General features: G+C 45.9%; 1 protein-coding gene across 17 annotated transcripts in view; it reads left to right on the top strand.

The window, feature by feature from the left end:
• COL13A1 (collagen type XIII alpha 1 chain) overlaps window positions 1–5,032 on the top strand; it is a 55,839-nt gene extending 50,807 nt beyond the window's left edge. For 14 of the 17 annotated variants that reach the window (XM_050305635.1, XM_050305640.1, XM_050305631.1 and 11 more), the window contains 3 exons: window positions 841–918; window positions 4,026–4,064; window positions 4,630–5,032. In XM_050305635.1, the coding sequence (XP_050161592.1) occupies window positions 841–918; window positions 4,026–4,064; window positions 4,630–4,632 (120 nt within the window). In that variant the 3' untranslated portion in view covers window positions 4,633–5,032. The remainder of the gene's footprint in view (window positions 1–840; window positions 919–4,025; window positions 4,065–4,629) is intronic. The other 3 variants (XM_050305646.1, XM_050305638.1, XM_050305642.1) reach the window with 1 other exon arrangement.
• Window positions 5,033–12,644: the final 7,612 nt, after the last annotated feature.

The following is a 12,644-nucleotide window of genomic DNA, read 5'->3' as shown; positions in this document are numbered from 1 at the left end:
GTCTTGCAAAAGTACAACACTTGGATAAGGCCTGGCTGGGTTCCCACCTCATCCTGTGGCAAAGCTGCTTTCTCCAGGGGGAAAACCCCAAATCCCCTGAGCGATCAGGCTGCTGAGTGACCACAGTTATGTTCCTTCCTCTTCCAGAGCCCACAGAGGTTTGGGGTACCACGTCCCATGTGCTGGGAGCCCAGGGCTCTGTCCTTTGTGGATAGAGCCCTGTCTCCCTTGCTGCCAGTTGCAGCTCTTCTCCGAGATGTTCAGTGTGATCCTGTCTGTGAGACGGCAGGACTGGAATGCCGGTTCCCTGCCTCGGAATAAGGGCCAGCTGATGGGACAGCCTGAGAGCACGCAGGGCACTCGAGCTGCAGCACCCAGAGGGAAAACAAATCTCACTTATCCTAAATGGGATACGTGTCTGTCGAAACAGATTGGCTATAAATCCAGGCAAATGAATTAATATAGGAATATGTGTACATTTTTATCTAAACTCGTATGCTCCAGCGAATTCTGCCAAAAATCTGTAGCAGTGCCACAGATCCCGGGAGTACCTGTGGATCATGTGTCTAGAAATCCAGCTGCTGGGTTTCCTAGTGAGGATCGGAGGAAGGGGTGATTCCGAAACTGAGGAAACGCCATTCCCGTCCTCTCAGCTTTAGCTCAGGGAAGCATCTCCTGCCTCGCAGATCGTGGAAAATCCAAAAGGAAGCTGCTGGTGCTGCTGCTGATCTGGGTGTGCAGCAGAGTGCCCTGTGAGGGTCCCGGTGGGGGCTCAGCCTCTCCCCGTGGCACGGAGCTGGCAGTGACTGGAATAACGACAGTGGTTGATTTCATGAACAGGGTCTCCGAGGTTTTAAAGGCGAGAAGGGTGAGCCGGGGTTACCTGGGCTGGACGGCCTGGATGCCCCATGCCCATTGGTATGGCCTACCTTCCCTTTCCTGCATGCTCGTTTGCTTTTTGGGTCTTGGGTGCTACTTCTGATACCCCCAAATAGCTGCATGCCCTAGAAACACCCAGCAGCTCCTTCCTTACCCGTCTCCATCCTCCCTTCCTCACATTGCTGCTCTCACAACCAAACCAGGCCCTTCCCCTCGTGCTGTGATTCCCAGCTGCTGCCAGCACTACTTTGTGGCATGAGGAAAAATAGTGGGAATGCAGATTTGTTTACAACTGCTTTGCTTCTCCCTTTGACAACTTCCACTAAACTGGCCTATGCAGACCCAGTTCTGTGCTGGCTTTGCTTCCTTGCAAGGACCTGCAGTGCTCGTGTCCTTCATTAACTCTATTTTTTAAAGTGCTTGTGTTTGGTAGGCACAGCCTGACGTGGCTCTGTATTACCTCACTCACCCCCTACAATAAGATGACTGAAAATAAGTTATCCTGTTAGCAAGCCCATGTGAAACACATTAACTGGACACTTCACCTCCCTGTGAGATAATTCCTATTTATGACTCTCCCCAGAAGTCCAAATTGTACCCCTAGTGTCAAAAAAACTTGTGTGTTTCCCAATATCCAACTGATTATTTTACTAGTGCCTGATCTAGCCCAAGGGCTGTAAGAAAAAGGTTTTCAGGAACACTTAATCTCAACTCATTTTGAAGTATCCCACTAAACATCACCAATTTATTCATTTTCTCTGAAATTTTGTGGAGATGCAGCATTCAGGTGAGGTTTTTACTCCCTAGGACAGTCTCAACATCTCCATGATACAAAGAAACTACTCCCCTGCTCCTCTGGTTTATTTGGCATGACAAAGTTTGCTTGAGGATGGTCCTTCCAAGCTTACTTAAGGATGTCTGCCATTTCCAAGGAATGGAAGATCTGTTAGTTCAATTAGCTGGAAAAATGCGTTCCCAAGGCAAAAAGTCACATTTAGTTTGGAAGGTTTTCTTAGTTCTCCCGGGGAGGAAAAAAAAACTGTGAAATTGCCATTAAAAGCCTTTGTTATTTGAGCTTTGTGAAGAGCTAACCCGATTTCCAGTTTTCCTCCCGGCACCCCCTCCTTTGGGCACTGCTGGTGCCTCTCTGGGGCAGTGCCTTTGACAGTGGCCACTGGTGAAGTCTCAGTTGCTGCTCTGTAAATCCTGGGTAGTAGAAAGAAGCTTTTGTCAGTCCCACAGGTGAAACCAGACCTGTCCAGAACAGCCCAAAAAGGAGCAAAACCACAGAGCCATGTGTTCTGCCTCCCGATGGTCATAGCCAGGGTTCTGTGGAGTAAGTTTTGGCTGAGTAAGGCACCAGATTCCCAACCCCTGTAAGGATTCCATGGGTGCCCTGGCAGACCACCCCTCTGTTTGTGCCGCTGCTCCCAGTGAGGGTTCACCCCACATGGCCGTGTTGGAACACACACTTCTTGTCGTTCCTATTTTTATTAAGGGAAACTTGCCAGAAAACCTGATGAAATGCAGATGCTGTTATTTTTTAGATATAGTGTTCTGGCATGCGAGCTAGCTTGGGAACGTGAATAAGCATGTTTTTGGATCCAACTAGGTTAAAAGCTCAGCATCCAGCTGACACATCCACGTGTGTAGCTTATGGGGGCTGTGAACTAACGCTTTGCACATCTGAGATATGTGGAAGGAGATCCTTGGTGCTAACAAGCATGTCGTGTTTCCGTTCTCGGCACATTCGCCCGCAACAAACACTTCCTCGTGACCCTGGTCTTCCTTTGATCCCTGAGCTGTAACTCCCTGGCCTCCCATTCCTTCGTACACCTAACTTCCATCTCCTCCTGCACTGCACTACACCAGTCATTCCTACCACCACCAGTGTACCAATGGGAATGCCATAATATGCCCAGTAATTAACTGGTAACTCTGTATTTCCACATAGTGGGGGGGAAAGGGAAGGAAACAGCACAAGGAGACCACAATTTAAAAAGTGCATTTAAAAAGCAATATTGTTGTGGCAATGTTCAGTTCATCAGGCCCCTGAACATGCATCTCTGTTAAATAGTTCATTTCTCAGTGTATACTGTGCATTTGCTTTTCTGTTTGTATTGGTTTGGGTTTTCCTGGGGAATAGCGATAGCTCACGGATGGGCCACGTGGACACAGCACAAGTGTTTGATTTCTCGTGTCAGAGATGTATCTCCTTCCATCTGACTTCACCTCCTGCTCAAGAGCACCGTAGCACTGACATGACATCCTGTTTTCTCCTGTCAAACAGGCCTTCACGGAGATAATGTGAACGGCAGTCAGTCATTCACAAAAGCCTTTCCCAACCGTGGGTCTCCATCTTTTAGTAGCACAGCCCTTAATGCGTCCAACCTTCTTCAACATTAAAAAAAAAATTAAAAAATAATAATAATAACAACAACAACACACCCACACGGGGCTGTGCAGCCCAAGACATCAGGGTTGCAGAAGTGCTGGGGGATTTTCACAGAAATCCTACTGCTGTTATTGAAGCCCAAGACCCTTTCCAGGGAGTCAGCTGAGATGTCCTGAACTAGCACAGGGGCTGCCCAGCTGCTTGCCTTCGTAATTTCTCTGGAGCGGGATCTCCTCAGAGGCAAGAGGGGACAGCTGGGCAGGATCTCACATGACCTTTAGCAAACCCTTTAGCAAATAGGGCAGAAAGGAAATGGAAGGGTTTTTTCCAGACCTTCCTCAGGATCAGAGGTTAGTGCTGACCCTGGGGTTTGCTTATAACCCCAGCCAAGCCAAGCCTGAGGACACAGACCCACCACCTCACGCTTTCCACTGCCTTCCTTCCTCCTTCCTTGGTGGAAGCCTGGATAAACTATTCCCCAAGGAGGAATGAGGACAAGCCTACAGACCTCATGTGCATAAGTCCCTTGCACAGCCCGAGGGCTCTCCCCTCTTCAGCCCCAGCCCTTGCTTCAGGTTCCTTGAGCCAGAAGTCTGGGTCACTCCGAAAGGCTGAGGAATATCTCAGACTATTCCTCCAGCCCGGGTTCATGCTGTTTGTTGCAGCTGTAATAGTTAACCCACGCCTTCTTTCCTCCATCTCTGCAGTTCTGCCTGTGTCTAAACTGCTGTTGCATCCATCTCTTTTTCAGGGAGAAGACGGGCTTCCAGTTCAAGGCTGCTGGAATAAGGTAAAATAGTCTTGGAAATGCTGCTGTGCTGAGTTGGCAGTGCCATGTGTTCTGCTGGTGTTTTCCAATTAGTCTGGTTAAGAGCAAAAGAGGTGTGGAGGCTTGGATGGGATTTCCAGGACTGTACCCCTGAAAAGCAGCAACCAAAACTCCTCCTGGTTTGTGTATCAAAGTTCAGCTCTATGTGCCACAAAGGAGAGAACTGTCTGTGTGGCCTTTGAGCTGCCTGGCCCCAAAGTGCTCTAATCCTTGCACAAAGATTAGATTTCCACCTGGATTCCCTCAGACCCCCTGGGGTCTGCCCCACCTTCAGCACCTGTTTGTGGATGTAAATGCCAGGTCCTCAAGCTGCAGTGGTGGAGGCAGAGTCAGCCCAGGCTGAACCTCCTGCCCTCACTGCCCAGGGAAGAGGAAAGGATCCCTGCTGAGATTCCCATTGCTTTTCCTCCTGGAGACCCTGGAGCCAGCTCTTCCCTAATGCTCTCCTTCCCCTCACGCCCTGTGAGCTGACACTAACACCTGGTAGTGAGTTGTCACTAACACTCGTTTATGTTTTCTTTTGCAGTGATGATTCTAACCCTGGACTGGCCTGTGTGTGTTACTGTACATAGGATATTTATTTTTATACAGTGTTCTTCTCCGAAATGCCAAAAGTTACGCATTTTTACAAATTATCAAAAAGCTGCATATTTTTTTGTACAGAAAATACTAGATTTTTCCCCCTGTTTGTCAGTTCTCTGTATGTTTCTACGTCTGCATTATGCTTGTTTTGTCATGGAGTACAGCTGTAATATTTACATGATACTTGTGCACACATGATGAATATAGGAACTTAATAAATTATTGCATTAAAGATGCCCGAAGGAACTGCCCTGTATAGATTTAAAGGTCATTTTCATTTTCCAAGCTGGGTCATTCAAGAATATTTCAAAATATTATGTATTTTTTATTAAAGTGAAATATAAACAGTTTTGTTGTGACTGAATTAAAGTGTTGCTGAAAAACTTCCGTGCACTGGGAACGTAAAGACTCCATGATTTATAATTATCCTCCCATGGGCTGGAATAACGCTCATGACAGTGAGCCCTGGCTGGCAAAAAATTCTAACCTTGTTCTAAATTGTAGGCGTGCGAGTAGCTCAGTGAAAACCTCGTTTAAAATTAAGCATGACGCAGAACTCCTCCATGATATCTCGAATGAATGTTATGGAATGAAAATCCACGTGGCTTTTTGAGATGTTAACCAAAGGTCGCATGCAGATTTGCAGTGTGCCATTACAGCTTGCATCTGTACATCTTAATTATCCGTCCTGACCTGCCTTTGTTGGCGTCACAAGTCTGAACTACCCAGAGAGGAAAGCACTGCCGGGCTGAAGTGACCATCACAATGTGCTTCCCTGGGAAAACAAGCGGAAGCCTAAATCCATTCCCTCAAACGTGTCCACTGGCACTGGCCCTTCACGTAGGGGAGAGGCAGTGGGGAACCCAGGAGATTCAGGGGAAACCACCCGTGTTTAACGATCCCAAGGGAGAACCGGGAGTGGTGATTCATTAGTGAGCCTGATCCACTCGAGTCCTGCTCTTTGTGTGGTGCCACAGGAGCTGGGCTTCTCCTGGCTGCAGCTGTGCCAGCTGGAGTGGTCCCCACCACCACCCCTCCTGTACTCAGCTACGCTGCTCAACTCTTCATCTGCTCATAAACTATTCATTAGTTACTTCCCAGATGATTCCACACAGTCTTTTAGCACCTTCAGTCAAGTGACAGGGTGTAAGGGATGTACTTCCCTGCTACTCAAGGACTGCCCAAGGAACCCAGCCCATCCCCTGACTGCTGCAACCCATCTGTCACCTCACCCTTCCAGAAATTTACTGAATTTCATCTAAAAACCAGTGAGGTTTCTATGCCTGTGTCCGCTCCCTCCCCGCCCCGCAGGCTGTTCCGACTCCAGTGCTCTCGCAGTTAGGAAACTCCTTGCAACTTTCAACCTAAACTAATTCATGGTATTTACAACCATTTCTTCTCATGCCAACATTGTCCTTGCGATGAAACTTTTCCATGCATGATGTTTTGGGAGGTGCTCGGAGTACTGGAGCTGAAATGGCACAGAAGGAAAATGAACCGCAGAGCCGTGAGGGATTCTTGTTGGTTTTCTCAGTAATAGCCGTCGTTAATACAAGCCCCAGCTCCCTGTTACAAGGCTTTGCAGCTGTGGAGCTGAGCTAATTGGCACAGCCAATGTTCCAATCGCGTTTTAATTGCTCACCTGTTAAACAAAGCAGCTCCTAAAGACCTAGAGGGATACACACGGGGGTGTTTTTGGGTTCGGGAAGTTGTAGCAGCAGTGAATTTCTACTCTGATCTTGGAGCATTCAGCTGCAAGGTAGGATGTTGGAATGCTTCAGCTCCTGCTAAAAATGCTGGCTATCCTTAATCCCATAAAACTTACAGATCCCTAGGAGAACCTGCCAATGCTTCCTGTCCCCTTTGGTCTCTGTAGAGTGGGTTTTTTTTGTAGCTGGTGTTTGTGATTGCACTGCATGGGGTTGTTGTTGCTTGGTTTCATCTCATCCAAAAGCAAAGTGCACGTCTGTAACCTTGCCCTGGCACAGCTACTGAAAGGTAGAGGACTCCCGAGGTGATACTGTACCTGTTTTATTTCTTGAGCAGTTTTTTGACTGACACATTTGTAAGAAAGCTCTGGCCTGAGGCGCAGGAGGCCTTGAAACGTAATTGCCCGAATTCTTGAAAGTACCTGACTTGGGTCAGCACAGACTTACCTGTTCCCGGGGGAAATGTGTAAGGTACCCACTCACCTGCCCTAAAGGCGGGAATTTGGTGACAACTGTTCCCTGCAGCCACAGCTTGGGATTTTAACTGAAGCAGATGAAAGAACATTTTGGATTGCTGTTCCTACAGCCCCGGTGCTGACACAATCCCATCGGCCACTGGGGATAGACCGGGGGTCAGTGACACCACACTGATCCGCTGCTCTTCCAAACCTGAGCACTTTGCATGTCGAGAGAAACCCAAACGGTGGCAGATGGGCTTGTACCACCCTGTGTGTGACAGTTTAGTTTCAGGGTCTGTCCCTACTAAAACCTGATTACTGTAATTGTGCCTGGCTGTTTTCACGTGAAACCCTTTGTCTGCCACTTCAAGGGTCAAACTCCTTGGCTGATAGCCAGAAAGTGAGTCTGAGGGTGGAGAAGTTTGGGAAATGGCAGCAGAGTGAAAGGAGAAGGAGGACCTTCCTGAAGATTTGCTGGAGATGTTTTGCAAGTTGCCTCCCCGGAGCCTGGGAAGAGTTGTTGAGCTGCGCACCAGGAATGTGCCTGCTGGGGCTGCGGGAGCTCGGCGTGCCAGCGCTTTCTGCTTTGCTCTCTCTTCTCCCAGAGGCCAGAGGCAGGGGTCGAAAATGACACCATTTATATTCTTTTCCTTTGGTCATTTTCACTTCATTCGACTATTGTGGTCGGATTCTTCAGATGAAGAATTAGGCTCGTTTTCCAGCAGCGGCTGCATAAATGAGTGCAAGACACAGACGATATTTCTGGGGGGGGATCTTTTGATCTGAGAGAAATCTTCCTTGAACAATTCTCTTTAGGAGAAGCAGAGAGCCCCCCGTGTTCAGCTCAGAGTGCTGCTCAGACAGGACACGATAACACTTTTTGCTTTTGTTTCTGGTTACCAGATGACAGACTTCCACCTGTATCACTGATGATTCCATCTTTAACCTTTTCATCACAAACTTTCTTCTCCTGTGAAATTATAAGAAAGTGACATTGTTTCTTGGTTGGTTTTTTTTGTTTGTTTGTTTTTTAAAATTTTTTTTAACCATTCTGGATTTTTGAAGGCATGAAATATGTATTCAGAGGAGGCAGATGTGGAGTGTGGAAAAAGTCTGGTTTCACTGACTTAATTCCTTTGCTTCCTGTACTTGTGCTTTGGTCTGCACTGCACACACTGGATGTGCTTTGTCTGGAGCCCTCCAGAAATGTTTTCTGCCCGCCCATTAAGGCCCTTTTGTGGGCATCTCTCCGCAGATGTACTTCCAGATGGAAAATAAGGATCAGAGGTTCAATTCTGCTCTTACATGTTTCAGTGCATTCACTGAAGGGAAATAAAGGTTTGGCAAAGTACTGAGAGCTTTGGAGGATGCTTCCCAGCTGCCTGAAGGGCAGAATATACAATCCTGGATACCTCCTACCAACTGCAAACCTGGCATCCCTTCCTCAGCCCCTGCTGCTGAAGGTTAAATCCTGCTCACATGTAAGCTCTATCGAGTGTCTTGCCACCACAGCTCTTGCAAGTTATTAAAAAAACACCAAAACAAACCTAAAATAAATAATTAAGTATGTATCCTATGAACGTGACTCATAACATTTCTACTTCCCTGAGTGCACTGGGAATCCCTTTTGCCCAGGCACTAAAACACACGTTTAACTTTGAGCCTGTGATTCCCGCTGGCCTAAATGATGCCATTTGCATTCTGAAGTACTCTGGTGAGGCAGGGCCGCTGCTATTAGAGCTAATGAATGATGTTATCTGAGTCATTAGGCAGAATTAAACGATAAGCAATTCATGCCACAGTTCAGAGAGGAAGAGCTGATTTCAATCTCAAAGGAATGTATTTCAACCAGAGCAATCCCAGATTCAAACGCCCCTTGTCAGCGCTGGACTCATCCTGACCTTCTGATAAGGACACCTGTATCTGACACCCATCTCCTTCTGCCAGCTCACAGAGAGTCTACTGTTAAAATAATTCCAGGTTTACAAAGACCGGGGGGAAAGTCCTACTTTCATTTTCGTCTGAAGAATTGCAGGATTTTTTTTTTTCTTAAGGTTTCTAACATATATTCAGTGCATCGAGTAACAGGGGAAGAAATTGTTTCAGTTAGGAACGAGACTGGTGGAAAGGTTAATTTATTTTATTTGTATTTTTTTTATTTTTAGGGTTTTTCTGGGGGGAGGGGGTTGGAGGGAGAACCTGACCAGAACTGCAGGCGGTAGGTGTGCATTTTTCCTTCTTTTTTTTTTTAATTGAAAACAATGGTATATATAACTTGATGATGTTGCTTTTACTTTTCTTTTTATTAATGAATTTTGGGGGCAATTTGTGTGCTCTGTTCTGTTTTCCTGTGTTTTCTTCTCGGTATATTTTTAATGGGCTTTTAGAATAAGTGTGTAAAAGTTCCTCACCGAAAATGTCCTAAGGACATTTCTATTGTCTTTTTTTTTTTTCCCTCCCTAAGTTCAGTAGTCAAATGGTGCTTTCCACAGGCAAACCAGTTTTCAGTGGGGATAAACATATCCCCACGGGCCACACCGAGGGACCAGGTACCAGTGGCCTCTCCCAGACAAAACAGCTCTCTCCACACTCTCCATTTACATTTACAAAGAAGAAAAGGGCTATGTGAGGGATCAGCCGACTGGAAATGGTCCCTTCCCACCTCAGGGGGTCTGTCGGGAAGCAGCTGGTCTGGCAAGAGCCGCTGTGTCCCCTTCAGCTGCATTCTACAGCCGGGCTAGAAGGCTCTGTGAAATTAAAAAGTCCTGTTTATTTGAAGATGGCAAGCTCTTGGAGGGTACCTGCTAAAGTATTGCTGTCTCTTGCTGTTGTTTGCCCTCCTCGGAATCCAGGAATACTCTCAGGCTCAGGCTTAGCTTTAGGCTGTGCTTCATGCTGAGCCTATCTGCAAATGCTTTGCTGGATGGGGGTGTCCCCTTTTTTTACTTTTTTTTTTTTTTTTTTTTTTGGTGTGTTTTTTTTCTCTCCCTTTCCTTTTTTTTTAATCCCTATTGCTTCCAGATGTCTTTGCCCTGGACAAAGTAGGGGTTTTTTCCCCTTCATTTTCAGAAAATCTCTGTTGGTCACGTTCTGATAATTTTCCACTCACTTTCATTATCAATTCCTCCTACCATCCTTCCTCCCTCCGTGTAGGCCTGCTTTGCTAAACATTTTGATCTGATGAGAACATCATGGCAAAACACAAATTAAGATTGTAGATGCTTGTTGGTACTTTTTTGAGTTGACTGTAAAGCTTCTACTGTTTAAAATGCGAAAACCAGTGTAGGTTTGTAGCTTTCTTGTGATCTCGTTTGTTCTTTTTTTTGAACAGACTCAGAATGAGTCTGAATGTTGTAGATTTTTTTTTTTTTTTCCAAGAAAAGCCTGCTAAGCTTTTGGTTTTCCTGCAGAATGTGAGTTTGCTGAACTGCTGTTGCAAGGTTTGGTAGGTTAGACATTAATGGCAGGTATGAGAGGACTGGTTGTGGAGCCTGTGGAGTGCAACTTATGCTCTTGCTTTCCATTGTACAGCGTTTGTCGGTCTGTTGTCTCTGGTGGGGGTTTGCTGGGAGCGTGAAATTCCATTTTGTGATAATTCCATTGGGGTTTTTTTCCCCCCCACACATTCGTGTTTCAAAATGTTGCTTCAGTAAATCTTCCCTTTTGCTCTCCTGCAAAGATTTGCTCTTACCCTGATGTTGCACCCCGCCAGCAGTGCCACAGACCGAGCAGTTTCACCCTTTTTTTTTTTTTTTTCGAGCCTTCCAAAGGAAGGGTGCCACCTCCCTAAACTCCACCGCCTTTTCTGCAGCAGGATGAAAGGGAGAGAGGCAGCAAGACTGTGCAGGCCACCATAAGGAGGCTCCTTCTCCGAGCCTGGTCCCTCACCACTCACTCGTGACCTGCCCCAACCCCACTCCCTTCGCTGTGTTATTCCTTGCTCTCCCGCACCAGTCAAAGGCAGAGAAAACACTGTCGTGTTCAGCCCAGCCCCAGAAGGACTGAGATGACCCCCTGGATGCAGGGAGGAACCATTCTCAAGGCTGTAATGACGCAGGAGTGGCTCCAGATGTTGGGCAGTGCAGGGACGGGAGGGAGTTCCCGGTCCCGGGGGATGCCCTGCAGATGTCAGAGGGTGCCTCGTGTGGAGGTGTTGCTCCTGATGCTTGTGGCAGTGTCCCCCAGCCAGGGCAGTTTGCTCCACCAAGAAGTCAAGTTGATCCCCCACCTTGGCATTCAAGAGTCCTCAGAGCAATAGAAAACCCGTCCCTGACTCCCCCTGGAATGCTTGTGTCATTGGCACTGCTCCTGTTTCTCATCTGTACATCACCTGGACACCAAACTGACCTAATCCCTGCAGGAGAACGATTTCTGAAGCAACTTTATGTTGTTACATATCTGGTTTCCTTGAATTTTACAACAGAGATTTTAATTTTTTTTTTTTTCCCCCTTTGGTGGCATAGACTGTAGAATATTTATTATAGCTGTAGTAAAGTGATGAGTTATGAGTAGACCTTGACAGGGCATTGTTTCTGTGTTTGTCTTACAAACACTGATTAATTAAGATGTTTAAATCTGAATACACTTTTTACACTTTTTTTTTTTTGTTTGTTTGTTTTTACATTGAACTTTTCAGCCTGTGTAGTGAATATCCGATGTTACTTGGCATTCATTGATGTGTGTGCTGTGTATACTTTGTGTTACCGGTAATTTTTGCTGTCATTGTGCTGTTTCTAAGACATCGTTTCAACTCCTTTTGACATAGCTGAGCTATTTGGAATTTTTTTGGCCTCCCAGAAAGTTCTGCACTAAGTAATTGCTAGAATGGAGAGAACAAAGGGTTGTTCTTTCCCACAAACTTTTCAACCTCAGCAGGAGCTTCTTCGGCCAAAATGAGCATTTGATTTTCTTCTTTCACTTTTTCCTTGTTAACATGATAACACTCGTTTGTTTTGGTTTCCATATTGAATTCCATATTGTCCATTTCTAGCAATATCTTAGAAAAACAGAAATAGCTGTGCCATAAGGAGTTATTGATTGTAACAGAATTGAAATACTGTAATTATTTTGGGGTTGTTAAGAAGTATTTTTTTCCCACTATTAAGTTTTTAAGCAAATCTTTTCTCAGTGTGATAGAATATTAAAAAGACACTAAAGGACTAAGCACTCAACATAAGGAAAGGGATTCAGGTAAACCATTTCCATCCATATGAGTGAAAAATAGCTCAGGAATTTTTATGTCAGAACAAATGCTGGGCCTCAGTTACCCGTTTCCTGTGTCCATTAATTAATCCAGTGATTTCAGTGAAACCACACCTGGCCTGGAAACCAGGGGTACACTTACAGGACTGCCTGAATCACTCCTCAGTAGAGTGATTTATCAGATAAAGAAACCAGTGCTGGTGTTGTTCAGAGGTGCTGGTTTAGACTGTGATTAAAAACTGCTCCTCAGAGCTGTACATTGCTATTTTAAATACCTCAGCCGAGTCACTACATCAGGAGAACAAAGATTGCAGGAGCGAGTTATTTTGGGGAATGGACTTTTGGGAAATCAAAGGAGGGCTAAAAAACAAGCAGGAGGCAATGGCAAATGTCTCTGGCTGGGTAGTTGTTGCAATGGTAAACCTGACATAATATTTGAAGTGTCATCCCGTTGTTTTCCAAGAGGAGTCCGATGAATTCCCTGTGCCTGTGTTGAAGCTTTACTCCTTTGTGTCAATGTTTTAGCGAGGTTTCTGTTTTAATTTATAAATTAAATACATACCTACATATTCCGGTACAGTCTGCATTTG

The sequence above is a fragment of the Myiozetetes cayanensis genome, unplaced genomic scaffold (assembly GCF_022539395.1).
Source record: "Myiozetetes cayanensis isolate MyiCay16 unplaced genomic scaffold, myiCay2020 scf10, whole genome shotgun sequence".
In the NCBI taxonomy this organism is placed as follows: Eukaryota; Metazoa; Chordata; class Aves; order Passeriformes; family Tyrannidae; genus Myiozetetes; species Myiozetetes cayanensis.
The sequence above is the reverse complement of the archived record's forward strand: the minus strand, read 5'-3'. Positions and strand labels throughout refer to the sequence as shown.